The sequence below is a fragment of the Rhopalosiphum maidis genome, chromosome 1, assembly GCF_003676215.2.
Source record: "Rhopalosiphum maidis isolate BTI-1 chromosome 1, ASM367621v3, whole genome shotgun sequence".
Classification (NCBI taxonomy): domain Eukaryota; kingdom Metazoa; phylum Arthropoda; class Insecta; order Hemiptera; family Aphididae; genus Rhopalosiphum; species Rhopalosiphum maidis.
Window position 1 is genome coordinate 10,134,025 of NC_040877.1, and position 27,680 is coordinate 10,161,704.

Consider the following 27,680-nt stretch of genomic DNA (forward strand, 5'->3'; position numbering starts at 1 on the left):
TAATGGGAATAGTAATAAACTAATAATAGTATGATGTATTTATTTAAAAAGTAAATATATTTATTTTACATTGATAGCAGGTTTAATGACTTTTATTTCCAGTAGATAGATGTGATTTTTTTTATCACATTATTAGCTGCCTGGCAGTACCTAATAAAACCTAATACTAGATTTCAGTATATCGTATACATATATAGATCAAAATATAAACACAATTGAACATTTTATATCAATTATTGTAATTATTTTTAATTAGAATGTTTATATATATATAAGCACATAATAGTTCTTACATTATTATTATTCCGTTTTCCGTGAACCGTTTCCCAGAAAATCTATATATAAATAAGAATGGAAATATTTTAGGTGAGATTTCTAAGCAATTAAAAACACATATTAATCTTATTTTGTATCCAGTCCAAATTACTGATTAGGTCCAAGTAATTTTTTATTGTCTATAATCAATGGCAACATTTTATTTAAGCAAAACAAATATTCGATTTTCGTTGACCGAAACACATTCATGTATGAGAGTCTAGGTATACAGCGATTTAAATGAGCTAAAAATGAAGCTACAAAAAGTCTCAAACAATCTATTAATATAACTTTAATTGAAAAAGGTCCAATACTACAATAGTTTTAGTCTGTAGAAGATAAAGAATGAAAGAATAGAGCATAAGTTTTTTTTACAATATAGATTGGTTTTTTTAAACATTTTCGATTTTTAATATAATATTGATAACATTTTCACTTGATTAAAATTTTAAAAATATAATTTAATACAAGGCACTTCCTTAATTTTATCAAAGCTAAAAGAACAACCGGTTTAATGCAAATAATAAATTTGTAAAGCAATTGATTTTTAAAAAATGTTAATGTTTCTAGCTAGGTACATAAAAATTTAAACAAGTACCTAGTTTCTGAGTTACTAAAATGTATAGGTACCTAAGGACTAAGGAATAAGAACTTACATAATTATATTTATGTATTAAGGATAATATAAATTATAGATTATAGTCTTCATCATAGCACTCTAATAGCAAATTTTCCACTTATTATATGTTCAGTAAGTTAAATAACTCAAAAACTACTCATTTAAATTTTATTTTAAATATACGTATTATCCTTAGCCGCATGCTAAATTCGATACATAACAATAAAACTAAATTTTGAAATTAATTTAATAAGTAAATATTATATTCATCACTATAAGAAAAAAATAAGTGAATTATATTAACTTTCAAGTATGCAATGCAGATTCAAAATTTAGAATTATAATTTATAACTAAACTAATTACTAGCTTATACTTTTACAAATTAATTCTACAAATCAATAAATGCACTTTAAGATTATTTAGCCACATTGGAATGATTTGAGGAACAAATATTATTACTACATAATATAATATGTAGAATGGTTTGTATTACTGTAGGGTGGAGCCCAGACAGCACATTAAAATATACACTCAAAATGTCAAAATTATAAAATTATATTTTAAATCTCAAAATGTAACATTAATAAACAGATACCCAAAATTAAGTATTACAATTTGTGAGCCTAAAATATTGAAACAGGATTAATTGAGCATCCATAATATATTAAAAAAAAAATTCCAAAAAGTTGAAAAATGTTTTTTTTAAACACAATCACTAGAAAATAGAAAATTAAAACTTATACTATAGTCTATAATATAGATGAGACATTTTCAACCATTTTCAAAATATAATTTTTAAAAATACAGCATATTTTAATATTGTGTTCAAATAATTATTAAGATTTTGAATTATTTCAATCCAATTTTATTTTTTTCATGCCCAAGCAGTGATAAATACTATACATATACATATTTTAAATTTTGTGAATAACATTATTTGTAATACATTATTTAAGTCATCATTATTCTTATTCATTAAGGTGAAAACTATATTTAAGTTTCTTACTTATGAGTAGCTTAAGCCTAAAATGGCTATTTTATTGCTGAATAAAAAATAATTTTTTTTTAATACCTAATAGTCCTAACTTAATAATTTTTATAAGATATAATATTAACATATAATTTTTAGAAAAATCTTCAATATTTATTTTTAATAAACTGTTTCAACACGGTGTTAGTTGTTTTGGGTGAGGCAAAATAAAGGTATATTAATCAAAGAATAAATATAAATAAATAACAGAGATAATTTTATATTATTATATAAAAATATAATATGATATATATGTTATCTCGACATATGATTTTTTTAACATATATACAAACTTGCTATGTACACTGACTGTACAGACGTTTACATAAACAATAGAACATAGGTACAATATTGCCAACATATTGAATACAAATTTTAGTCAAATACATACATAATTTTTTATATTAAGTTCCTAGCTAACCAAATATTTTATACTTTGTACAAATCACTATTTGCTGGTTGTTAATTTAAAATTAATTAAAATCCAGTTACAATTTGTGTTTTTAAATATGATCAAAAAATATCTGGCTAGTGTACGTATAAATAATATAATAAATAGTCCTAATACTATTTTTGTATTTCAATACTTAAAACTTTACAACCTACAAATCTGACAATGTCAAATATGTATAATATTATGTTAATAGGTAATCATAAAAATTAAGATTTTTATTCTGTTTTAAAATTGTTGTTTTATTTAATTTGTGGTGAATATAAAATGGAAAATATATCAAAATAAGTCAGTATTTATAAATAATAACTTACAAGTCAACTTAGATTACAAGCATTTTTTAAAATAATAATATATATAAACTATTAAATCAGTATAAATGATTCCTAGTGTTGTGATTTCTTTAATTTGTTAACAGTTTCAAAAACTTAAAATAATTAATATATAAAAGTTGAAAAAGGCTAAATAATCAAAACTTATACTATAATTAAACTGAAAATTAGGTCATATTTTTTAAGAACATTTAGATTTTTCTTTTTTATTGTAGAGCATTAAGTTAAATATTTAATTTATTTATCAAAAAATTGCTTTATGAAATTGGTTTAATCTTGAAATGCAATGATATTAACGAAAATACGAAACATTTTAGATCTTGAACTAAATAGTAAAATGTTCTAAGGCCTTCTGGGTCCTTGGATGTGTTTACATCCAATAATGATCCAGTTTTAGAAGTGGTAAATGATATATGTTCATCGTCAATAACAATCTCCAACTCCTGTCTGCCAACTCTATCTGGTGGTGGCCAAAGGGCATCATCTTCGTGCATTATCTCAGAATCGGATACAATCCGTTTGAGCTCATCAATTACTGGCTGGTGAACATATACTTCTTTACGGATCATTGTGTCATTTTTGTAGTTAGAATTGTTGGCATATCGGAGTTTACCATCGGGACGAAACTCAAACTCCAAAAATTCATGACCAAACTTTCCTAAAAAATTAAAATATTGATTTACTTAAATAAAACTATAATATTGGTTATTAGAAAATAATATACATAATAATAGTTTTAACACTTTTTTTAAAACATTATTATTTTATTTGTCAAGTAACAGTGCATTAAATACAATTATAAAATTAAAAAGTAACAATGCAAGTTAATAAATGTAAATGTATAGAAAAATAGGTACTATATTTTATGTCGCATACGTTTTTAAAATACACAAGGCAAGAGTTATTATGAAACTTATAGAAAAACAAAATTAATAAATACAACTGTTTTAAGAACCATTGTTTTTCTTAAAAAATAATTATTTTATTATTAATTGATATCTTTGTAGAAAAGTATATAGTATGTACCGACAATTTACGAACATATTAGAACTTACACGTATTTCATATGGCCATTAAGTTATTAGTACACACTTATAAAATGCAAAACTATAATGTTTAATGAAGTTGTGATTTTATGAACAATGTTATAATCGTTTTTAATCTATCACTACATGTCTACATATAATTGAATGCATGGGTATCAAGCATCAGATGAAAAAAAACCCACACATTTATAACAGTTTTATTGTAGTCATATTATCATCATGTGAATTATTAACATTCCACTATTTACTAACAAACCAACTTTTTTTCACAAAAAAAATTGGTAAAACATTATAACATGTTTAATCTCAGATCCAAACAGCATGATTGATTAGTATAAATTCAAGACAAGTTGCTTTACGACAATGGAGAAATTAAAATAAACAAATTAACAACAATATAATAATAGCTAATCGAACACGATCATTATTTTTTCGGTATCAGTCTTTTATAAGAAGTCTGCCGACAAAAATGCGGAGTAGTCTTTATTACCTTTATGTCCTATGTAATAACGCAAATAGAATTCTCCTGCCATTCTTAGCGCTGGGTACGTTAAAGTTTGGATTCTACAAGTTCTTCAGGTCTTCAGCACTCCTCGCATAAAAGTGGAAAGATTTAAACACGAGTTTATGTCTTCATCTAGGTAGTATTTGTTTGATATAATCGATAATGTATCGCCAGTTGGACTGTTGAATAATAAGATCCGTATGCCGAAAACACCGAATGCCGTAAACGAGGAAAACCGTAAATAAAGCGGCCGTAGAGATATGGAGGCTAGCAGTGCTGCCGGCCGATAAAACGCTTGATTTCCCACGGCGCCATTTGCCCGCGCAACGATATAACATCCCGCACGGAGTAATCAATACGGCGGGCTCGTGTTTCCTCCATGCCAGCACACGGCCGACCATTGGTGGCACCGTAAACGGGCTCGCACACTCACGCACATGTACACACACACAAACACATGACTACACATCGAGACGCACACCGTCAGACCGAAACGCCATCTTATGGCCAAAGTGCGTTTATTTGTGTTGGGCCGACGTACGTGACGGATACGGTCAGCGTGATGGTGGCGGAAGCGTTCGGGAAAGTAGCGTAAAATCGTCTTCGGGCCAGTCGGTGCACCATCGTCCATCACGGTCGCATCTCCTCGATATAGTCTTGCTCGTCGCGCGTTGTTTGTTGTGTCGTAGTCGTTTTCAATCATCTACCGTTCGTTTTATTCGTCCTCCCACCGAAAAATGTCGCGATCGCTGCCGTCCGTGTTCCAATCATCTCCGTTCCGATCGTCGGTTCGGTAGAGAGCGTCGCAATTTTAATATATCATCGGCCGTCGCTCGCCGCGGTGTGGTAGTGCGCGATAGCCTAGTGCGACCGTGTCCGTCGTTGGTGCAGTTTTAGTGCGTTATTAGTGGTGGTAGTTTTGGTGCGCGTTTCGTGTACCAGTATATCGAGCAGGGCCATCATGGAACTGCGGTTGCACAGCCCCGTGGGTGCCGATCCCGTCGTGTACAAATGGCCTATGATCATAGGCAGAGGATCGGTAAGTAACGATTGTGATAACATTGCACGCGCGGTATGATGATGGTGTAACGCTCTTCTGGGACGGCGGGGCTATGCCGCAGACGGATAAATAACAAGTTAACCACTCGTCGTGGGGAAGGGTACGCAAAATGATAACCGTTGTCGTTTTCCAAACATCAATATTTGTGGTCAGCGATACGCCGTAATGATGAAGACACGACCGATCCGTGATAATGTAATTTTGTGTATTGTGTTATGATGGCGGTTCAATGAACTCTGTCGTACACGTCCCGATAGAACAGCTTTGCTGTATTGTGTGTGTGTGTGTGTGTATGTATGTATATATGTAATTTTCTATTCGATATGATAGCATCATAATCGCTCGTTCGAATATTGTTTGAGGTATTCGATATTTGATTTTTTTCAAATCGATTTTGACGTTATGTGTTTAGAACAATATATTGTTGTTACATATTAGTTAAGAAAAACTTCCGCTAACGAGAGAACTTTTGGGGATAATAATTAGTAATGCTAACCGTGATAGGTAGGTATTGTGAACGATTCTACTGTCGAAACGCACATGAAGAAAGTATCCATCAATAACAATTATTGATTATAATGACTATTTTTGGTCAGCTTGATCATTATTAATACTACATTCTAGATAATATTATCGTAACGTAATAGGTATGACCTTTTTGGCGTTATTTGTTGTATCACGGATCGTTAGTACTTAATGTTAGCATAACAATTAACAGGTAACTCGTGTATGAATGGGTTTTTATATTTTGTAGGGGGAGGATATCTGGCTTCTGTAAGTTTGTCATTATGATTTCAGAAACCAATAGTGTAGTAATAGGTACTAAAATTACTATCGAATATAAACGATGGCATTATTTTATGTTTTAGGACAAACACGATGGTGCACTGGGAATTATAGAAACAATAAAGTGAGTAACAAAGTAACAATTCATTTTTACCTATATAACTTGCGATTTTAATTGCATACGTGAGTAAACATATTTTCAACTGTGATATTTTTAATAGTAAGCATACGCTGTGGTGTGTAAAGCAATTCATTTTGATTACCGTCAAGATAAAATCATTTATTTTTGCAATAGAGTAATAGAATTATTTATACAGTATTTCACTAAAATGTTCCCTTTTTAATTATAAAATAATCAATGTATTATTTTTAAATTTTAAATATGTGATGTTGGTTCAAATACTAATCATCTATATCTTATTTTAAAGTTTATTTCCATCTTAATTAATTTATTACTCATTAATAACCATCGTTTATCATTTATTTAAATACATATTTAAATATTTATATTATAAAATTAATAATGATAAAGAATAATATTTCCAAATTATATTATGTATTTATTACAACTATAATACACTAAGACTAAGGCCTATGAATACAACCCACTCAAGGCTATGTTTATACAACAGATTAAATATTTACTGGTTCAAGTAATTTAAATATGAAAAGATGTCTAATATTGACTGTTCTAGACATTTTATTAACAATAATGCATCATTTAGCATGTACTACAGAATTTAGCAGAATATCATTATCTACATTATCTGCTATATTTGGTACGTGCAGTTTCTCATAAGTCATAATTGTTGTCGTTTTTGTACATACTCATTTCTGCTGTAATATTTTCACAATTTTCTTCGTCGCGATATTTAATAAAAACAAATAGTTATATAATTATTATGTTGTTATTTTAAAATTATCACGTAATTTTAAGTATATTGATTATACTAAGTATCATATATTATCTATTATATTTAAATACTTTGATACATTGCCTACCAAAGCTGTTGAATATATAAAAACCAGGAAAAACCGTCGAATTTAGACGCGCGTTTATTGGATTGTATAATTATTTTAATTGATGGTCATAAACGCGGGAACGGGTTATTCACAGATTTCCGATACGTTGACCTTGGGCATGATTTTTCTACACTCTAAAAATAGTTTTTGTGTAATCATACTTCCTGTCGAATTCTTTTCGTGTGATTTGTAAAATTTTGAAAAATTACGCTTACAAGGATGATAATTTTTCCCATGTCCCCGGCCACTGCGTGTAATTGTCTGTATAGGAATGGTATGGAGAAGGAGATCATTACCGATTTATTATAGACACAGACTAGCAGTTTAGGAGGCCACAAACCGGTTGTATCATCGGTTTAACGAACTCTGCCATAGCTATTGCTATTATGATCTATCTCATGTGGTGATGGCATTTATATTTTCGCCGATCACCATCGTTAAAATATTATAATATATTAATTATTTTTATCATATGTTTCTAACCGTAATAAACTAATAACAAATGTATGTATAGATACGTAATTGACAATTGTTGATAATAGAGTAGGGTAACATAATATTATATGCCATTTTGGAATTTCTTTAGGACACTACAATTTTTTTTTCATTTTCTTCTGTGACAGCTGGGGATCAACATTTTGTAATATTTACGACCCTTTACTTTACTCCCACCCCTAGTCAGAGTCGTTTCTATCAACTATATCTATAACAATTCGCATTCCAATTATTGTGTGTTTACCTTATATCTACTACAAATACTACAATATATTTACTGTCCAGAAAAAAGATTATACTATTGAACACGTTTGTGGAGCTATATTATGTTATAAAATATATAATAATATACAAGGTACGAACAAAAATTACATGCTGGTTGCTGGACACGCTGTGGGTGAAAAAGGAGAAAGATGTACAAGGCACAACAATAGCACAGCGCGTACATTATTCGGTATAACAAAAGAGGAAGAAGACCAAAAAAAATTCAAAACGAAGAAGAAACCTTGGTCGGAAACAACCGGTGCTGTTGCATTTTGATATTATTTTACTCCGCCCCGTTCACTTTTTAACTGGTACAACGAAATTGTATGTACTATGTTATTTTTTACCTCCCGTTTTTCGGAGCATACGACAGACGTTTTTTTCGTTGTCGTTGCGCGCGCGTTCGTGTTTCCTTCTTGGCGCACATCGTTCAATCGTTTTGCCAGCCGGCCGGGCAGGAGAGCGATGACCGTGGTTGCTCGGGGCCAATAACACTGCTGGCATCTTTCAAGGACACGGTTTGGCGGTAACCCCCCTGATCAACCGGATTCGTGAATAAAAATACAAGATTCCTATTGTCTGGTCGACAAAAAAAAAAATTATCCTTTTATATATTATTATATTACAGTGGGTGGTTTTGCATTTTGACTGGTTTTTTGTTTTGGCGGGCGCACTTTATACCAGAAGAGTTCGTCCCGCGTGCTTTTACGTATTTTTCGTCTGCATTCGAATTATATCATTTTCGCTACGACTGTAACGATTGTCTCATGAACGTAGGTAGCAGGTGTAATTTTTGTTTTGTTATTATTTTTGACCCGTTGGAATTATTTACTATTTCATTAACCAAATTGTTATTAAAATAACTATTACGTTAGTGAAATAACTATTTAAAAAATAATAACGAACGTCCTTTCAAATAAACGTATGGCGAAGAACCTGGCTAAAATGTATACAATTATAAACTAAACATTCTACACGAAACGAACTAGATAATAATACTTCCTCAGACGTAATTATTACGAATAACCTCGTACACCTACGTGCTCAACAGTCGTCACGTGCAATTTTACTTTATTAGGTTTATTCTTATTTTGTTTGGAAAATTAAATATTCAATGAATACAAGAATGAATATTAATGAAGTTCATAAAATACTTATTTATTTTATATTAAATAACTGTATAACTTAATATTTATAATTATAATAAATAAATTATTTATTAAAATATTAGTTATCTTAAGGTTAGTCGTATATTCACGTTGATCAACTTGTTTTCTTGTTGCAAAAATGTTTTTAAAAAAAAATAATAATTTCTTTATTTAGATATACATAATTTATAACATAGATGCATTGATTTATTATTGCCTATCAAATTAATATGTACAATTTTGTTTTATAATAATTTTACAATATAATTATTTAAAAAAATAAAATAACATACAATTAATTGTAACTAATTAAAATATAAAATATAGTAAGTTTATTATAATGTTAAGTCAAAACTATACAAAATAATTTATCTTAAACGTCTATTCAATTTAGTATTTTATAACCCTTAACTGATTTATAAAAATAGTAGTTATCGTTCTATTTGATTAAATTTGCATTCTAACTTAGAATTGTTGCCTCAAATAGACAATAGTATAATTTCCAATAATAAATAGGTGCTTTTCAAAAACTTAAGTTAATTTAATCCCACAAATATTTGTTTTATTACTATGACCTACTCGTATATTAGCTATAGACTATTGCAAATTATATTATAAAACTAACAACTTAAAAATTTGATAAAATACTATACTATTTGCAATGAATCCCATTTCGAGTGTATCTGAATGTGACAAGATAAAAATTGATACTTTCGTCAACTTATTTTAGTATTATTTGTTTTTATGTTTCCGCTTTGAAATTGTATAATATTCAATTTATAACATTCAAACTTCAAACATCACATATTCAAGATTTTCTAACAATTCAGCATAATAATAAGAATGTAATTAGTAATTAACAAAATTAAACTTTTTACATTCACGTAAATTAATAGTTTATTTGTTTATTTTTCTAGGCAATTTCTAAAAACATAATTATTTGAACAATAATGCTATTGTATTTAATGAGATTTAATTACTTTTTTGTTTAATACAATTACTGATAACGATATATAATTTAATACCAGTTATTATAAAAAATAAAAAAATTATAAGAAATATAAATTAATACCTATAGTTTAAAATAAACACGAGCGTTGTATAGAAACTTTTAAATGTAGTATTATGCAAGCTTATAATTTTATATTTCAATACATACCTTCTTTTTTACTAAATCCTAATGAATGTTTCTAATTTTCTATTAACATAATATCATTTCACATAATAATAACAAAACCAAATAACTAATAAAATTATTATAACTTAAGTATAGATATTGTGTTTAGTTAAATTTTTTTTCTAATGTAATTTTAGATTTAAAACAAATGTAGAAGTGTATAGTTGGTACATACAGAACTTATTTAAATTTTTCATATTTAATGTGCATTTTAAAAATTTGGAATTTTGTAATTTATATATTTTATATATTATTTAACATTTTAATGCATACCTAATATGTATACATATTTTTATCGCAATTTATTAACATTTCCTTTTTTTTGTTTTCTTTTGATTAGATTGTTTAAAGCAAATAAAGTAAATATATAGAATTTGTTAGTTGAAACCAAGAACATTTCTAAAAAACTGTATATTAAATTTGAACACATTTTTACATTAATCAATTTTGTCTTGATACTTTCAATAATTTAGTCATTTTATGTAGATATCTATCTATAACTTTTACTGGTCTAGTCTTCGTATTCAAATTAAATGAATACATTTGTATTCCTTTTTTGCTAAACTATAATTTTTTTTTATCACGTCAACAATAATTGTAAATGTAGGTCAATTGATAAATATGTATGTATATTTAAAATAATGAAAAGATAAACTATTATTATTTCATATGTATACAATTCACGTATGTACTATGATTTGGGCTAGGCAAGGAAAGATTACCTAATAAAATTACTTGATATTATAATCTTATGTTTAATATTTATTTATTGGTAGGTATTTAAATCATTATTTATTTTTTATTAGGTATACCTATAATTATTACCAGTGTTCTTTTAGATTATTAAATATCAACATACCATTAGGATATTACAGATTACATATGTAAATTAAATGAAATAAAAGTCTATGAAAGGTGAAATCTTTTTTTTTTACAGCAAAAGACATTGTGTGTAGTTCTCAGGTCTTCTCTTCGGTTAATTTTTCTTCGTCTCGTTTGGTTTTTAATAAAATATAAGAATATTAGTATCATGTTATCAAATAACATTGAATGTCGTTTACTGTTAAACATGTTTAGTGTCGGTTCACATTCAGTTATAAAAAACGAGTATTTTCAACTAAGTATATTAAAAGTTTCGTAATATAATCACGTGAATAGACCGTTGATTTAATTAATATTTTCTTAAGTTTAGTAATGAATTTATAATATATAATTGTATATTAATCACATTCACTAGTATTGCAGTTTTTTGAACCAAATATTACATATTATTACGATTGTACTAGACGTTTTTAAAATAAAACTAGTTTTAAGTTGGACAATTATCTTTTCAAACCCTGTGGAAGCTGTCGATAATATTACGGTGTTTTCCGCGTAATAAAAAAGAGGTTACATTATTGCCATACGTTTTCATTTTGTGAACAATATGATATTATTTTTATCATTGTAAGCTAACTGCGTTCACTGTTGCGAATTATTATTGTTGTTGTTGTTTTCTTCGTCGTCGTCGGTGAAATGTCCTAGAAAACTTCTCTCCAACGTCGTGGTTTATAACGGTTTTTTCTTTTTTTTTCCGTGCAATGAACGCATTATTATTATATAGAAGAGAGTGCAGTGGCACCTGTGCTAATGGTGGTGGTGGCTAAGGCACTATGCGTAGTTCGAACCGGTTTTCTATGTTTCGTTACATAACGGTTCGTGGTCACAACTAACAATATATATGTATAATAATAATGGTAGTTATTATGGTATTAAGAATAGTAATACTAATAGTTATATGTATAATATTATACTTGTCCGCATCAGCGACAGGTATTATCCACTACCACTGCGGACAGTGATTACCACAGTTTCGATGATTACAACAATACTCTTATTTATTATCAATAATAACATATCGACGTTCATCTCGTCGCAAGCATGGAGGGGTCGTTCCACTCCGTCGTCACCTCAAACAGTCAAACCGTGTACGAATTGAAATATTATGACGTATATGAATCGATTTATCATAATTATTTTATAATATTGATAATAAACAATGTGTTCACCAGTATCATTACCTGCCCAGCCAGGCAGGAAACAGTGAAACCGTTGAATTGTGTGTGCGCGGGCCGGCCAAGAGAAAGGAAATCACGAGGTCACGCGCCGAGCCCGCGGGGCCGTAGTCGCGGGATGAGCACTGGCACACCACCACCGGCAGCAGCCCGATTACGCATATATTTGTATGTTATTTTACATTATCGATCGGCTACGAGGCCCTCGACCTCGGCGCTCGGAAGTGTCTGCGGACTGCCGCCAACAACCCCGGACGGTTGCGAGTATGTACAACGACAATACCGTGGCCGCATTCTCGGGTGACGTCACGAAAGTGTATGCCATTCTGTCGGCGAGGGTTAAAATTCCCCTCCTGTCCCCAACCCCCTTTCTACGTGATTGTTCGTTTAGTCGGGGTGCGAGCGTGGTGGTGCTCCATTTCGGTGATCACCCGAGTATTTTCGTCTTGTATAAGGGAAGTAACATTTTGTTGTTTTTATGCGTTTTGTGTATTTTCCAAGTCGAAATTTTCGGTTGTTTATTATAATTATTATATTTCTAGACGAATTTGTTCTAAATATCTTACCCTCCTCATTGATCGTATTTTATTGACGACAGATGGCAAAAATCAAGAAGAGATCCTTGTGATTTCCAGCGCCTGCGCTTCCCCTGCATTAACTGCATTATGTTTATTGTAAACTATCCCGTCGACAATGTTGTATGTATGCGCCTATACTTTAACGCAGACACGCAGTGCATATCAAAACGGCACGATCAATATCGATTCATGTGAACGATGAATAAAACTCGTTCATTGATTATCGCTTAAAACTCCATATTATCTGTATTCGCTAATAACTATTAAATAATTATTATATGTATCTAATACTAATATTATAATTAGATTTTATACTACGTTTAAAACTGTTTTCGTATAGTAGAATAATTGATAATATTGTTTTATGGATAATTTAAAGTATCCATTTTCACATTAACGCGAATAGAACATTATAAATTATAATATAAGACTATTATTATTGCCTAGTGACTAGTGTTAACTGTTTCATGTTTTTTTTTTGTTTTTAGTGTATTTATTAAACTCATTCTTATCACAAAAGTATTCCTAAACATCTTGTAACACATCAGTTTTTACTGGTGAATTAGCTAAAATTCTTAAGAAGACCTTGTGTACAAACATTATAAACTTTAAACTTCAAAATGTTATTAATTTAAATATTCTATTTTTTGGTTATGGAAACTTTTATATAAGGATTAAAGATTACAGTTTATTTTTAAAACGAATTTCCTGGTTGAAATGTAAAAATAAATATTTACGTTTTTATCTCTATTTTATATTCAGGGTTATCATTCTCTATACTTATTAGTTATTACAATAACTTATAATTTAATATTATGATGTACTAAAAACAAAGTTTTAATCATGTATGTTATTACTTATTATAATTACTATCCAAGATTATTTTAAATTGCTTTTCAATGTGATGAATGGAGGGTGACAATGGCAATTACAAATTATCTACTAAAAACTATTTCGTATGACCCACACTAACTCAAAAATCTATGACCAATATTGATACTTTGTGCACGTCATAATATAATGCATTGTATTCCTTCTTAATATTTTGTCACATTAAGTTTAATTACATAATGAAATAAAATAGCTCACCGACGAAATTATTTTATTTAACTAAACCATAAAACGTACCACGTGTCTCGATAGTGTGCTTAGCAAGTTAATTAGATATATTTAGTAGTTACTTGCCTTCCGGGTTTTTAATATATTATATTTTGTTCAATGTCACATGTAACACACCTGTTGCTGCGGTTTATAGCTGGATACAATTCTCGTGAATAGGAATTATGTTTCAGAAAATTATTTGCTGAATTCGTGTTTTCAAAATTATCATCTTGTGCAGACTATATTTTAACATTTTATATAGAGCGTCCTTGTAGCTATAATTTTTGTTATATGCGTAAATTATAGATACTTACAGTTTAGTGTATTATAATCACCATAAACTACAAAAACGTCATATTTTGAATATTTTACGTAAACCTAGACACTAGTCAATAAATATATCAAGATTTGTTTACTAGTTATTTGAAACTTGTATTTGTTTTATTAGAACATTCTAAAAAAAAATTTTAATGAGCATGATGGGACACGGTGGAAAAAAGTATTTTTTACTATTTTGCGGTTTATTGATGATAACATTTTTTTTTAAATATACTGCGCAAATCACTGTTGCAACTTTGCAAGGACAACTTAACGTTATCAGCGTCGTAATAGTCACCAATATTAATACTATGGAAAGAGGAAAAAATCTCATATTAACCTTGGCCTCGATTTTATGTTATTATTATGCATTTTGTGCACCAAGTTTACAAACTGCAGTAAATTATAAGCAAAAATAACAGTTACCATAATATTGTACTGTTATCACAATATGTTAATTCATACATTAATGAAAATAATACAGGCTTGTTTAACAATAGATACAATATTTTGAAGAATATTCAAGTGTATGATAATTGTTTCTATAATCTTAGTCATAATCACAAATCAAAAATTTAAAAATGAAAACTATAATTTTATTATTTTCTATATTTATTGAAAATAATTTGTACATAAATATGTACAGGTTAAAAGGAATTACTTTATAGTAATAGTTTTTGGCATGATTTTTCTTTCTTCGATTATTGTATGTATACTCTAAATACTAAATAACCAATTAACTACTAATTTGAAATTGTATTTTTATTTATTGAAGCTCACAAAAAAACTATTCTGCTTCAAATATTTTTATTTATTTTTTAACTTTAATTATATTAAAGTATAATATTATATTACAATCTATACATCATTTTATAATAAGCATGTTTGAGGGTTTACAATAGCTTCAAATATGAATGGAAACTAGTTTGTCATGATTCACAAAAATAAAATACATACAAAATTTAAGAAATATAAAAATTGCTTTCTGCTTATTGAATTAATAATTGTTGAAGAATGAAATCGATATACTTTGTAAAAGTTTGTTATTTTGGAGAAGTATTCTTTGCGTCTGTGATAACTTAATCCCTTAATCCTATAATTTATTTATTATTATTTTTTCTTATAGATTGGTGTCTGATGACTTCCCTGACATGAAGATTCCTCTAGAAAACAACATACTTTGCAACTACGACACAAAATCGTAAGTTATTGACTCATCTTGTGTTTATAACCATAACAATTAATGTCATTATATCAATTATCCAAAACGAATCATTTATTTATGTATTTTCTTGTTGTAGATATGACAGCATGAAGTCTTTGTGCGACAGGTTCAACAAGGCTATTGACAGCATGGTTCAAATGGTAAATAGAAAATTGAAAAAATATCGATTTTTTTCCCTGCGATTTGTATTCAAAGGGTTGTATTTTAAATGGGTGCCATTTGTTGTGGGGTGACAAAAATGTAGGGTGTTCGTATTCATCGAAAATGCAATGCCTACGTGACCTTATCCTTCTAATAATAAGCGATGCTGGTGTTCCACAATACCTAACTATAATAAATTTATAGTGTTTTTACAGTGTTGCCAAATTTGAGGGAAAAATCAAACTACATATCTGTTTGATATTCGAAAAATAAAATAATATATAATTCTATAGGTATCTATTTATAAAAAAAAAACGTAACTGATGTAATATTTGCTATTCCTAAGTAACCTAAGCCACTTCATTTTAATAGTTTTAGTAATAATTATTCACTGGTTATTACGAGACCCAACTTCTTCCTATACAGTTTTAATCGACGACAAAATATTTTATATAAAATTAATATGATAGTGATCATGAACGGCAGCAGCAAGCAGCTGTTCCCTTCTATTTCGTCTCTGGTAGACCCAGCAATCCCTACATTACATTGTAACGTAATTTACAACCTGCGTATTTGGCAGCCCCACCTGCCTTGCCAGATGTATGTTAGGCTATGGTATTTATATTTCTCCTTATTGTATATTTTGCTGTAAAAGTATACACAATATAATAATATGTAGAATGTTGGCTTATAAAATATTATATTTTAATTTTTTTCTAGAATGTTGGTAATATTAAAATGCGATTTTCTATTTGTGTGTAATACACTTGGATTACGGTTGTTAGAGAGTACACTTAACAGTTCCCAATGATTTTTCTTTTTTTAAATATAAGCCATTTTGGAAAATAAAAATGTGGTAGCCTTTACTGTGTATAACTAAAAAATAATAACTCACTTCATTACTACGCATCACTTAATTAAATATTTTTATGATCATTATAGCTTGTGTTAAAAAACTTAAAAAAATACTAATATAATTAAAAAAGGCTTATAAATTCTTTAAAATGAGATATTAAAAATCAGTAATTACTAATCTGTTATAAAAGCATTTAGTATAAAATTATTTTATAAGACCGAGGGGGGGAATAAACTATGTAAAAGTAATTCACTTTTATGTAAAATCTAGAGAATTTGTAAATGAAATATTCAGAGTAAAGTCCTCCAACTTTCTATTTCTATTATTTTTTTTTCAACTTAAAATGTTAATGCTTCCCAGTTAACAATTTTAACATCAATAATTATTAATATTAATATTTATAAATTTATAATCAATGTTAAAATAATTAAATCTTGATCAGAGCATATCATTTTTTCAGAATAAAGGAACTTCTTTACAAAAATTCAGTAAAAAAGCATCTAAAAATCTTCTCAGACACATAATTCAACAAGTTTATAATGTTTCTGTCACTGACCCTGATAAACTAAATCAATATGAACCATTTTCACCTGAAGTATGTATAATACATGTTAATGCTAAACTCTTAATGTTTAACTTTGTTGAATATACCTAATTGTTTACCTTTTAGGTATATGGAGAAACATCCTTTGATCTCATTTGTCAAATGATTGATCTGATTAACATTACGGAAGATGATATATTTATAGACCTTGGATCTGGTGTGGGGCAAATTGTTTTACAGATGGCAGCAGCCACTCAATGTAAAATATGCTGGGGTGTTGAAAAAGCTGATGTCCCTTCATCATACTCAAAAGTAATGATATACCATTACATTTTTCTTATATTAATTTTTATTTAAATTAATTGTGTTGATTATGTGTTTCTTATTAGTTTATGCATTTAAATTTTCAAAAATGGATGTCTTGGTATGGCAAAGAATGTGGTCAATATCAACTTGTGAAGGGCGACTTTTTGAGTGAAGAACATAGGGAAAAGATAACAAATGCAACAATTGTATTTGTGAATAATTATGCATTTGGGCCACAAGTAGACCATATGTTAAAACAACGATTTGCTGATCTTAAAGATGGAGCCAGAATAGTTTCTTCAAGATCGTTTTGTCCACTTAATTTTAGAATGTCTGAACGCAATTTAAGTGGTAAATAAATAAAATTAAAAAAAAAATTTTTCTATTATTAATTTATACTTGTTATTTTATAAGATATTGGGACCATAATGCATGTATCAGCAATGGAGCCTATAACTGGTTCAGTTTCTTGGACTTGTAACCCTGTAAAGTATTATTTACATGTTATTGATCGAACAAAGGTAATTAACATTTTTAATTTTCATGTTGTAATCTATGCCTTAATGATTTTATACTTATATTAACCATGAATATAATATAACTATACATTGTTGTTATACTCGCACTCCAACAAGCTATACTATTTTTAATCCTATAAAACTAATACAATTTTTTATAGTTCATATTTATTTCATAACTTTTTATTACTATAGTTCATGTTGTGTTAAACTGATATGAATTTTATACGATACTTGTGTTCATAAATTTAATTTAATACCGTAAATAATAATATGCCCATTTGAAAGATGAAACCTTAATCTTAAATATGTACTTAAATAATTTGTTTATTCAAATAACTTTAATTCAGCTGAAGAGAACTTATAGAAAAATACTTGTTGATATCAATACCAATTTTACTAACTTTTTACAAATTTTTATAAATATTATCAGATGATAAATAATTAATTTAATGATATTTTAAGAAATCCAACTAGGTTTTATAGTTTAAGATAAATTTTATTTATATCTTGATAAAATCATTTTTTCTCCATTTAATTAATTTGATCTCTTTTTAAGGTTTTAAAATTATAGTAAATTGTATTATATTAATGCTTAAATTTTGCTATGCACTACATGTTTTGACTAGTAAGGCATTAGTAAACTATTGTTTTGATAAACTTTAATTAATGATAAATATTTCATCAGTTGTATAAAATATATATTTGTTTATGTATATTAAATATGTATTAATCTAATTTTAATGCTATTTAATCTTTACTTAAAACTGTATTATTCTTATATTTAACTAGGTGGTGAATATTTTCATTATTTATTTTTAGTTTGTTTATTATTTCAAAGTTTACCAATGATTTATTTCATATTTTTTTTTTTTTTTTTTTTAAATGGTATTTAGTTGTTTGTATAAAGTTTTTTTTTGTTTTTTAATGTCAACAGCTCGAGCGGTATTTTACTCAAAATAAGCCTCCCGTTCCAAAATCAAGGGTAATTAAACAATAAAATGTCTCTAATGATTAAAATGAATGCTTATATTTTTAATAAACTTAAGAAACATTTATTTTACTCATTCAACTTTTTATTTTTTCAATCTGCAGTATTGTCCACTCACGAACAGCATTTACGAAAGGACATGCAGTTTTATTTTTTATATATTTCTAAAGTATTATTAATTTTAGGTGAATGGAGATAAACAAAAATTAACAACTACCATTTCTGTTAATAATTGTTCATCTGATGATACAGACTCATTGTTTAGTACTTTAAATGGTGATAGTGTAGATGGAAGTGCTACCAATGGATTGACATCGGATAAAACTATAACAAACACTAATGGACAATGCACATGGTCAGATATAGGTGGACAAAATAGTGAGGAAGAAAATGAGAATAACACAGGTACTTTTTTTGTGGTATAATCAAAAACATAATTGCATATTTTTAATGAATTTAACTCATATTTACAGACAATCATAGTAGAACTACTCGTAAAGTAATGAAGCGTAACACACCACGGCGGAGTCGTAGTTTCAAAATTGCTCCTACTTCGTATTTAAATAGATCACATTCTGAGACAACTGTTCCTGAAAAAAAGACTGTAGAAAAAATTGCAAAAGGAAAACGAGTTGTTTCTACTAATCGCAAACAAAAGGCTAAACGAAAGCCACCAAAACGTAACGTTAAAATATCAGCATCTTTAAATTTATTACATAGTGAGACAGTATTAAGTACCACACCGGAAGTATCGATGAGTATCAAGGAACCTCCAAAAGGTTGTGTTGATCACACTTTGACTTCAATTACGGGAGTGGGAGCTGGATATGCAGCTACTCATACTGAACTTCCTCCGCCCACTGGAGATATTCCATACTCATTGCAATTGCTTTTAGATGATTATAAAGAAGGATTTATGAACATGATTAATATGTTTAAGACCCAGAAATTCCGTGAAGATGTTGAAGCACAAATAAAAGCTGAAAGGGTAAGAAAAATAAAACATTTATTACTATCATATTATATATACAAATACACTTACAAATCAATTATTATTTTAGGAAAAAAAACAAAATTCAAACATGAAAATAAATCAAATAAAAAAACAAATTGACCATCTAATTAAAGATAGCTGTAGTCTATTAAAAACCCGTATGAAGGAACTTGATATTTATCCTACTAATACTACAGGCGATGTTTTGACAGCAGCTAAAGTAATAGTATTGCGCCATAAAGATCTACAAACGAAAGTGGCTAAAATTAAAAATGAAGTAAGTTGAAATTTTAAAACTAAACCTATTTAAAAAAAAAAAAATAGGTAAAATAATTTATATAATACTTATTTTATAGACAAATGTATTGGAGAATCAACATTGGGACTATTACTGTAAACGAGCTGCTGAAGTGAATGCTGTTGGTACTCCTGGACATTTATTACTACATCAAACTGATAATTCATCAGATCAAGAAATAAACACCCAACGTTTATTAATGACAGAACTTATGGCCAATCGAAAAAGAAAGCATGCTTTGTCTACAAATATTGAAGGAGTCAAAACTGAGATTGATAACTTAGAAAAACAAAACACAACAAGTAAGTTCAATAATTCTTTAGTAAATCAAATGTGTAACAACAAAAAATCAAGAATTCGTTCCCAAGACTGGCCAGAAGTGCCAGATATAGCTAGAATTGATGAAAAAAATCCAGAAATTCTGGCACAAAAAATATTAGAAACTGGTAGACAAATTGAAGCCAGAAAAATAATTGAAAATGGCAGACAAGTTGAATTATCGACACGGTATCAACGCTCAAATAAAATCTTTAATAGAAATTCATCAGATACCCCACTTAAAGTGCCTTTTTATGATGAACATGTCAAAGATCTCATTACAAATGCTTTAAATGAACCATCGTCTAAAGGACCAGACTATTCTGTTGTATCACCTGCTAAAGTTGCTTTACGAAGGCATCTATCACAGGTAAAGTAAAACAATTATAATATTATGTGCCATGTTAAATTGTATATTTACAACTAATCTGTAATATTGTTTTTAGGAAAAAATTTCACCTAGTCCACCAATACAACAACAAAATGTCATAACAAGAACAATTGGTGATGTACTAAATAATGAAATTGAAAGATGTTTGGAAATGGACAGACATAATCGAACACTAGAAATAAGCAATCAGTCTATAATTAATGCTGTTGTACCATTATCCATGCATAATAGAAACAATGATACCACCCAAGCTATAAATCAGACTTTACCTTCAGAAAAACGTTCATTTATGTACATACCATTACCAAAAGCTGAACTTAAACCATACCAAGAATCTTTATTTAGTGATGATACCCCTCCTCCTCATTTAACCACTCTCAAAGAGGAACCTGTTGAAGGGTAATTGTGTTAAATGTTAATTAAAGTATATTATTTTAGTGATATTTTCTAAAAATTATATTTTGTTTATTAGACTGGCTGCATCATTGCACGATCGACTATTAGATAATGATGGAGACGATAGTAATGGTGATGAAGGCTTGTCATTTAAAGAAGAAAAGACTGAATCCGACACTCAATCACCACATAGAACACTCAAACGCAGTTCTGAATCACCTGGCCCACTGAATGCTAAAAAAATGACACCTATGTCTGACAGACTTCCCTCAGAAGAAGGTATTTGATTTTAAGTATTTCATCCAAACTTGTTTTAGATTTTGGTTTTGGCGTGTAATTTGAATTCGTTTTCACATTCAACTTCCAAATAGATGTTTTATTTTTCTTTCAGACAATCGCCTGATTGTTTTAATATTGTATTTAGCTTGGCTTAACCTACACTTAAACATTTTCACAGACATAATTTTTATAGTCTTGTAAACTGTATTTGTTTTAATAATTTAAAAATATTAAACAGTGGTGGTGGCCATGTGCAATTATAAAAATAATTTTTATATGAGAAAATTAGATATTTATAATTTGATCTAGTACTATTTTTTTTATTATTATTATATTATCAATATTATTTTTATAATTATTATTATTAATATTACTATTGTGATTATTGTTACTATTATGAATATTTTATAGTTATTGTTATTATTATTACTACTACAACTACTACTACTATTACTACTACTACTAAACTACTGCAGCTACTGTTATTATTATCATTGATGTTATTTATAGAATAAATTTAAAAACTATATCAATTCAATAGTTTTATCTCAAGTGCTCAAGAGCCAAACTTTTAAAAACTCATTATCCTCTTGTTTTTAATACTCCCAAATATATGTAGTCTATTTTATAATGTATTATTTTAAAAATACTTTTGATCATTCTTACTGCTACAATGATTGTAATTAAAATATTTTATTAAATTTATTTTACTTTTTTTTTTTACTATTATCAATACAAAAAAAACAATGTTCAACCAAATACTAATGATTCTTATGGAGTAATTTATTTACACTCATTGCATGTTTTGCTGGTTTTTTGTTGCTTGTCACGCTTATTAATTTCTATTTTAGGACTTAATACTCGTACTCTAAAGTATGCTGCAAGAAGTATTATTTAGCTGTATAAATAGAGACTTTAGCTGGCCTAATGGAATTGGATTACATAGTAAAATATTAAGGTGAGTGCACTGCATTGCGTTGTACAATACACAATATTATATTTTGGCATGTTTATGTTGTTTGTACAAAGTAATTGTTTTATAAAATCGTATTCCTTTTTTTTTTTTGGTTTGGTGCACGTAAAATATTACAATAAAAATATATTTTTTTTAAGGTACATCCGCATTTTTTTGTTTTACAAGTGTGTAACAGCAATTTTCCTTAAGCTTTATTAGTTTTAACATTAGTGTGAAATGACCTATTATTAAACTGAGATAAAAAACATATATATATATATTTGAACATACATTTTCATAATACTTGAATTTTTAAGCGAGTTATCAATGAAAAATATTTCAATTTATTGTTTTTGCTTGAAAATTAAATATTGTAAAAATACTGAAAATGTTTGGTATCTTAAAGTTAGAAGGTATCAATTTACAATAATATTATAACTAACAAAGCTGAATGTAAATTATAGATGCACTTGTAAGACTTAGATAATAAATGCAAGTATGGTGTCCTCTTAAATATAAATAATATTTTATAATTTTGAAATTTGTTTGTTTTTTTTTTTTAACAAATAACTTTCAATGGTTTTTAATAATTAGTAGTTAATTAATTGTTTAAAATCACAATATTTTGTTCAACACATTTTAAGACATTTTTTGTAAACACAATTTTCTTATTTTACTTTACTTGTTTATCCATTTTTCAAATGTATACAGAACAAGTTACCTTATATTTATTTTTATACTGACACCTTCAACATACAATATTTAGTTTATAAAATTATAAAATCAGTTGAGGAGCAATTTAATTTTTTTTGATTAAATTTTAATTTGTTGAAAGTTCTGGTAGTTTATGCTGTATAAATTAAATATTTTTAAAAACAGTACCTCTTAAATTTGTATCTACTATACAACCATATTTTAAGTTATAAATGTATAATTTGTTTTCTTAACAAATTGATTTAGAAAAAAAAAATAATACTTTTTACAAATTTGTACTAATATGATTTAATATTTGTATTTATTCCTATAATAAAACAATATATTTGTTTATTTGTGAATCAATAAATGTCTAGTGTTTAGCATTATTGCATGCTTCTGGCTAAAATCTATCTAAACTTTCCATTTATAATATTTTCTATTTATTTATAAAAACCATTAAACTTACCATATTTAACAATATTAATTTTAAAATTATTAAAAAAACTAATTATTTGCCTGGATAAATCAATAATCTGAATATTTTAATCACAATACTGTAACTATTGGTTTTTACTTTATTGTTTAATCTTTATTTTACTAAAAATATGTCTACTTTTAGATGAAAAATGGAATGATCGCATCCGTGAAAGATTTGATAGCTTGGTAACATTTGCATCACTAGAGTTGGATAAACGGCGCCGTAATAGTTCAGATGCTGCTGCCGCTAATACTAGTCCTGATAGTGGTATTGGTCATGGTGATCCACCACCTGCCTTACAGCCACCACCATCACCTTCACCCCCATTTTCACCAGCTCCATTAGATGGACCATACAGCCCTGTACCTGCTCCTACAGTGACTGCTCCAAACATACCATTAAGATATCAACGACATACTAACCACAAAAAGAAATCTTTTCGTGATAAATATCGGTCCACTGGGCCTAAAGCAAAAACTTGGGCTGCCAAATGGATGGATGCAGAAATTCAAAGCACAAGCAATTTTTTTTAATGCAAGTATTTATTTTGCTTAAATTCCTTTTCCATAACCCTATTAGTTCAAATTTAAATGATTAAAAATTGTTAAAATAACTTTTTCTCACCAGTAACAAATTTCAATTAATCTATTATTATTAGTTCATCAATTAAAAAAATTAAAAATCCGAATTATGTGATAATTTTCTTTTTTAATACAAAGTGGGACAATGTTATTTATCATTCACTCAATATAATTAATATTCTTGACTTGAATCTAGATTTTTTTTAATACAGGTTCCTTGTTATTGTATTTTTCAACAGTACACATTTTTATTGAAGAAAAGTTAATAAATTATAATTATTATACTTTTAATGAATTTATGTTTAAGCAATATTTTTAACTGCCTTATAGTTTGATTTGTTTACCGATTGTTTGATATCATTAACTAGTATTTATTAATATTATTATTTATTCTTTTCTTTTCTTTTTTTTGTTATCCTATATTGATTTTAGAATAATAATTAATCAAATAAATAATCTATTCAAAATAAATATTCTGAATAGAAATTAAGTACTTAACATTGTAAATAATTTAAAAATGTGTACAGTAAATAAAATATTAATTAGGCATCCCAATACCATAGAAATAATGTGTTCTTTATTGTTTATTTTAATTTTTTTTTTTTTTTTTTTTTAATATTGTTATTAGTATAGGTACTTATAAATATATTTTTGTCATAATCTGTGTCTCCTCTATTTTATTTATTTATTTATTTATTATTTTTTTTTTTTTTTTTTGTCCGTATAGCTCATCACTGCCTTTATATGGAGGCCCCCATATTTATAAATATGTACCTATAGTTCTATAAATTAACAATTAGTATAAACAATTTATTTTTTTTTTTTTGTAAATGGGGGAACTTAGACTTTTTTCAGACATCTTTTTATAATCAATTTTTCAAACTGCCACTCGTTAAAAGTGTTCAAATTTAAATTGTAAACCATTTCTTTTTTTATTTATTGCAATTTGCATAATGTTTTGTTCCTAAGTTATTATATAGTTCTCCAATTTTGTACAGAATATTTTAGTGGACTTTTTGACAGATGTTATTTATTTCTTTTTATAATATTATTAAGAATATTGTACTTGAAGTACAAAATTATGTTACATACTAATAAAGTATTGTAAATACATGTTAAATATTATATTGTTTTGATGGTACATATTTTTGTTTTTTAGTTTGTTCTATCACATAATTTATATATATTCATTAAATTTAATTTAATGAATAATTTTTATATTCCTATAAGTGAAAAAAATATCCTTAATACAGTAGTTCTTGAACCGTTTTGATTATAGAACTTATACCTAGTACTTTAATTACTTAATTATAAGTGGGATGCAAAAGTGTAAAAAATAATATGCATACTCAAATATTTAAATGTCTTATTGCTATATAACTAGAAGGGGCATGTATAAATATTTATTAAAAAGAAGAGGAACTTGATTCTTCCCGTAGCCCCCTAAATTTAAGCGTTTCATGGTGATCAAGCTATTCTTTGACCTTCACAAGAATTACAAGACATATTGTAATTTGTTGCACTGATAATTATGTATAAAGTTTTTTTGTAAATTATATACCATTTTTAATTTGATTGTTTTCATTTCATTCAAGAAATGACTGAGCGAATTTACCACCTTCAAAGCATTATTATACAGTACATATGTAATGTACCCAGCTAGTGCAGTTATCGATTAATAAATCATTAATTAAAAATTTATCAAAAAGTGGTTCTGTAATAAAAGCTGTTAGAAATTATCAAAATATTAGTTTTACCTATGATACTATCACAAATTATATAAAAATATAATTCTGTGATACTACGATCATTATAACCGCGACAAACTCATTTAAATGTATAGCACTAGTCAAACATTTGCAATGACCATTTAAAACTAAAATTGTTAAAATTTAATTCTTAAGTAAGTCCTAAATTATTATAAAAAATAATTTAGTACTGAATTGTTGACTGTCTAATAACTGTCTAGATAGGTAGTGACCTAGCTGGATTATATAAAATTATTATCAAAAGGTCTTCAATATTATACTTTTTGTATAATTTATTTCAGAATTCACATAGTAAATTGTAACATTTTTGAATTGTTTATACTCAATGAGAAGATTTTCTTTAAGAATTCTATAGCTTCTAATACGCCAACAAATTTACTCAATTTTGTCGTAGAATAAGCGTTTATATTCATAGTTTAACTGTGTAATACTGTTGTTTGTTTTTTCGTATTTATTATAATGCTTTGACAGCTTTTTATAAATTAACAAGTGTAATTATTATAATAATATTAAAGATTCTAAGGGTACCAATAAATATTGATTTCATAATATTTTGGGATTTTTTTATATGTATATATAATTTTATGTTTATTGTTAAATGACACTTTTTAAATAAAATAAACTCTACTGATCTTCAACTGAGAGAATTTTCTAACAAATTAGATATTTTTTTTTCAAAATAAGGAAAAACAAATAATTACGAGAAAACTTTTCAATTTTCTAATTTTGTTTTACTTGAAAAATGAATAATTAAGAAAAATATTTATACTTGCATTTTCTAGACATGAATACATAAAACCAATATTTTGAGTTTTTTCAAAGTATTTCTAGATATTTTTTATTGGGATATTTGTTATTTATTAATTTTATAAAAATGATCTTTGTAACAGTATATAAGTTATTTAAATGGTTTACATTGACTTTGAGAATTGTATTTATGTATAGTCATAATATCACTTACCTGTTAATATATTAAATTAACTCTATGACCTGGTTAAGTTTTTTGAATACAAAATTATGGTTTTACCTATTTTTAGTTTTAATATTTTCTTTTTTTTAAGTTTTGCTCCTTTCCATATACTTTAGCCTATATTATACTTATACAAATCTTGATAATAAATTACTTATATTTAATTCAATCATTACACTAGCATAGCAGTATGACATAATACATATAATATTATGTTACAGTAAAATATGTTAAATTTATATTAACGTTATTAACCAGCAATTAACATTAATAGATAATAATGAATATTCTGCTAGGTTTATTATGTTAATTACTAAAGATTTACGTTAATTCTAAACAATATTAGTCAATTATATTAATTGTATTTGTATTTTTGTGTTATAGTTATTTATTTTCACATGATAATGAACTTATAGAATTTTGAATTGCATAATTTCCCAAACACTTGACAGGTGCATTTATTCATTTTACACTTAGGCTTATAGTGACATCTTTGATAGCCTTGTGAGCCCATAAGGTGCCCAATAACTAAGTGGTTGTAGTCACAGACACGAGACTAACTTATAGTAAATATTAGATATCTAGTCCGTGGTTCTATCTACTGCGACTTTAATGCTTTCTTATACCATTAAGATAACATTTTAATTTTTAACAACATTTTTCATCGCATA

At 27.3% G+C, this 27,680-nt stretch overlaps 2 protein-coding genes across 5 annotated transcripts; one reads left to right on the forward strand and one right to left on the reverse strand.

The window, feature by feature from the left end:
• Window positions 1-2,169: 2,169 nt before the first annotated feature.
• Window positions 2,170-4,561, reverse strand: LOC113550629 (protein mago nashi homolog). Its single transcript, XM_026952581.1, has 2 exons — window positions 4,285-4,561; window positions 2,170-3,406 (listed from the first exon to the last, which is right to left on the reverse strand). Exons 1-2 carry the CDS (start codon window positions 4,325-4,327, stop codon window positions 3,006-3,008), a joined length of 444 nt encoding a protein of 147 aa, XP_026808382.1. The 5' UTR covers window positions 4,328-4,561; the 3' UTR covers window positions 2,170-3,005.
• Window positions 4,562-4,799: 238 nt separating this feature from the next.
• On the forward strand, window positions 4,800-25,310 carry LOC113550627 (histone-lysine N-methyltransferase, H3 lysine-79 specific). 4 transcript variants are annotated; one of them, XR_003405033.1, is made up of 17 exons: window positions 4,800-5,338; window positions 6,229-6,269; window positions 15,430-15,504; window positions 15,605-15,668; window positions 16,986-17,120; window positions 17,196-17,381; window positions 17,459-17,726; window positions 17,790-17,896; window positions 18,831-18,878; window positions 19,070-19,289; window positions 19,358-19,872; window positions 19,946-20,155; window positions 20,235-20,864; window positions 20,941-21,284; window positions 21,358-21,560; window positions 22,412-22,518; window positions 23,831-23,961. XR_003405033.1 is itself a non-coding variant. In XM_026952579.1 (17 exons), the coding sequence occupies exons 1-16, from the start codon at window positions 5,261-5,263 to the stop codon at window positions 24,220-24,222; spliced, it is 3,516 nt and encodes a 1,171-aa protein (XP_026808380.1). In that variant the 5' UTR covers window positions 4,802-5,260; the 3' UTR covers window position 24,223; window positions 24,998-25,310. The 4 variants fall into 4 exon arrangements, 3 of the variants coding, with proteins under 3 accessions (XP_026808380.1, XP_026808381.1, XP_026808379.1); XM_026952579.1 differs by lacking the exon at window positions 22,412-22,518 and adding an exon at window positions 24,998-25,310 and having other exon boundaries at window positions 4,802-5,338; window positions 23,831-24,223; XM_026952580.1 differs by lacking the exon at window positions 22,412-22,518 and adding an exon at window positions 24,483-24,622 and having other exon boundaries at window positions 4,802-5,338; window positions 23,831-24,223.
• Window positions 25,311-27,680: the final 2,370 nt, after the last annotated feature.